Consider the following 2,350-nt stretch of genomic DNA (forward strand, 5'->3'; position numbering starts at 1 on the left):
TAACCCTAACAAGAATTGCAAAACAAGGAAAATAGTTGTTCCGTTTGCAAGCAAAGGAATTCAATATAATCCTACCTATTGTAGAGTTGTGACTACTATAAACTCAATTATCAAAAAAAAAAAAAAAAGAACTACTATAAACTCATCGAACCCCTCCACAAAAAGTGTGTGTTTTTGTAATTAGAATTGTTTAGGTTTTATTTGTTGAGATGGCGAAGAAACTTCGAGCAGCCAACTCCATAGACAAGATATCAGAGTTACCGACAGACATATTGCACAAAATACTATATTACCTCTCCCACAAAGAAGCTGTACGGACATCTCTCTTGTCTAAAGCATGGCGTTACATTTGGTGTACTCTCCCGAATCTCGATTTCTCAGACACCTCTGCCTTCACCAACAAACAACATTTTGTATCCATTGTGAACTCCAATTTACAGCGATACTTTGATCAAAGGACTTGCTTACAAGAACTCCACCTCTCTATATCGCTGAATCATTCCGATCGAGGATTGGTTTCGCTTCTCAAAAGATGGATCCCGCTACTAAAAAATATGGGTACAAAGAAGTTTTGTCTTTCTATTCGTTCGGCGCGACATATTCGAGCATGCGTCGAACTGCCGTCTGTAGTCTTTGGAGCCGAATCTCTCCATTACTTGCACGTGCAAAGATTCGTGTTGGGCCAAAAGGCTATTCAAGGGCTTGTGATCTTCAAGCATCTAAAATCACTTCATCTCCAACAAGTCTGCATCGACGAAGATATTTTTCACAAGATAATCTTAAGTTGCCCTTCGATTGAAACCATGCGCGTCGACAGATGTATGAGGTTAAGAAAAATTAAGGGGAACGATCTTCGTAATCTAAAGGACTTTTTCTTTTCAAGGTTTCAGAATGTAGCCTTCAAGGAGGGACTTTGTCGAATCGAAATCCATCCACCATCTATTGAAAAAATAAATATTACTTGCGGTGATCTTTGGTTACAGAGAGGAGTGGATTTTCTTAATCTCAAAGATTTATGTCTGCGCTTGGTGAGATCGTCACTGGACCACTTGTCGTCGTGTAAATTTCCATGTCTTCGATCCTTGAAGATTTGGGAATGCGAAGGACTCAAAGAATCCCATATATTCATTGATGCCCCAAAAATAGTCTATTTTGAATATGGGGGAGACTTTGTTCCATACATCTCTATTATTGCAACAAGTTCCCGTGTGTGGGATTCGTATCTAAACCTAAGATTTTCAAAGGTTACTTCTTCTTGGTACTTCAAGCTAAATGAACTGCTCAAGTTATTAAGCCATTCGAATATTTGTGTGGAGATTAATCAATATGTCATGAAGTATAGGGACATGATTGTTCAAGAAAACATTAATTTGGGACAAGACGACAGCTGTGATAAACCTGTTATGGTGGAGAGATTGAGTTTGCGTTGTCGTGTATCTCTGTTTTCGTCTCTTTTAGAAGGTACATTTCGCATTTGTCGTCCGAGAAACATCGGTGACTACCACTACAGAGGGGATATCGTACGGATCGAGTGTCTGTGGAAGATTCTAATGGAGAGAGAAAGTGGAAGGGAAGATCGTAAATTCTCGGAAGTAAGAATGGAGATATATGAGAGGAATAAAGATTTGTGGCATCCGACTACTTTGTCACAACTACCAAACTATCAACCCGGGGAATACACTGTTACTCGCTTTGCAATTAAATGGTAAACTTTGTGAGTCCATTTTTTTTGCTATCCGATTATTGACTAACATGGCTTTAGCTAAACAGTCGGTTGGCTCTGTTTCTTTTTCTGTTTGGTTATTTTTCTTACTAATTCGTCTCTACGGTAGTCCAGTCCACCTTTTACCAGTTTGCATATTATTGTTAATGTGTAACAATTCAGTGTCTCTCGAACATTTACGGCACTAATTACATTTACTGCTCGGTAAAAAACGAGTGCCCTTTTCCTGCAATGCCAACACTCGTGAACCAATCCAGCCACCAAAGATGGTTGAATTGCTCTTAGAAATTTCTCTGAGTGTTGTTCAAAATTCCAGGAATATATTCTGAAATTCAAGAAGACATTCTAATTCTAGTAGATACATTTAAGGTGGCAATAAACCTGTTGTGGTGGGTAATTGCAATAAGATTTGAAGTATCTTAAATCAATTAATAAATGTAGTTTTATTGATTTTTTAGCAAAGAATTCAAAATAATTCCAAAATTTCAAGTATGAAAAGGAACAAGTGTTGGAAAATTTGAGTTAAATATTTAAGTGGATTAAATTTACTTTTTTTCTTTTCAAAATTATTTGTTGATAAATGAGAAATTAATAAGTCACTTCAAGTATTTAGTTATGGAAAATAAT

At 36.9% G+C, this 2,350-nt stretch overlaps 1 protein-coding gene across 1 annotated transcript; it reads left to right on the top strand.

Annotated features, from left to right (window-relative positions):
• Window positions 1-209: 209 nt before the first annotated feature.
• On the top strand, window positions 210-1,709 carry LOC105950293 (FBD-associated F-box protein At5g56370). The gene has a single exon (XM_012973647.2). It carries the CDS (start codon window positions 210-212, stop codon window positions 1,707-1,709), a length of 1,500 nt encoding a protein of 499 aa, XP_012829101.2.
• Window positions 1,710-2,350: the final 641 nt, after the last annotated feature.

The sequence above is a fragment of the Erythranthe guttata genome, chromosome 5, assembly GCF_056151865.1.
Source record: "Erythranthe guttata isolate IM_541 chromosome 5, IM_541, whole genome shotgun sequence".
NCBI classification, from domain to species: domain Eukaryota; kingdom Viridiplantae; phylum Streptophyta; class Magnoliopsida; order Lamiales; family Phrymaceae; genus Erythranthe; species Erythranthe guttata.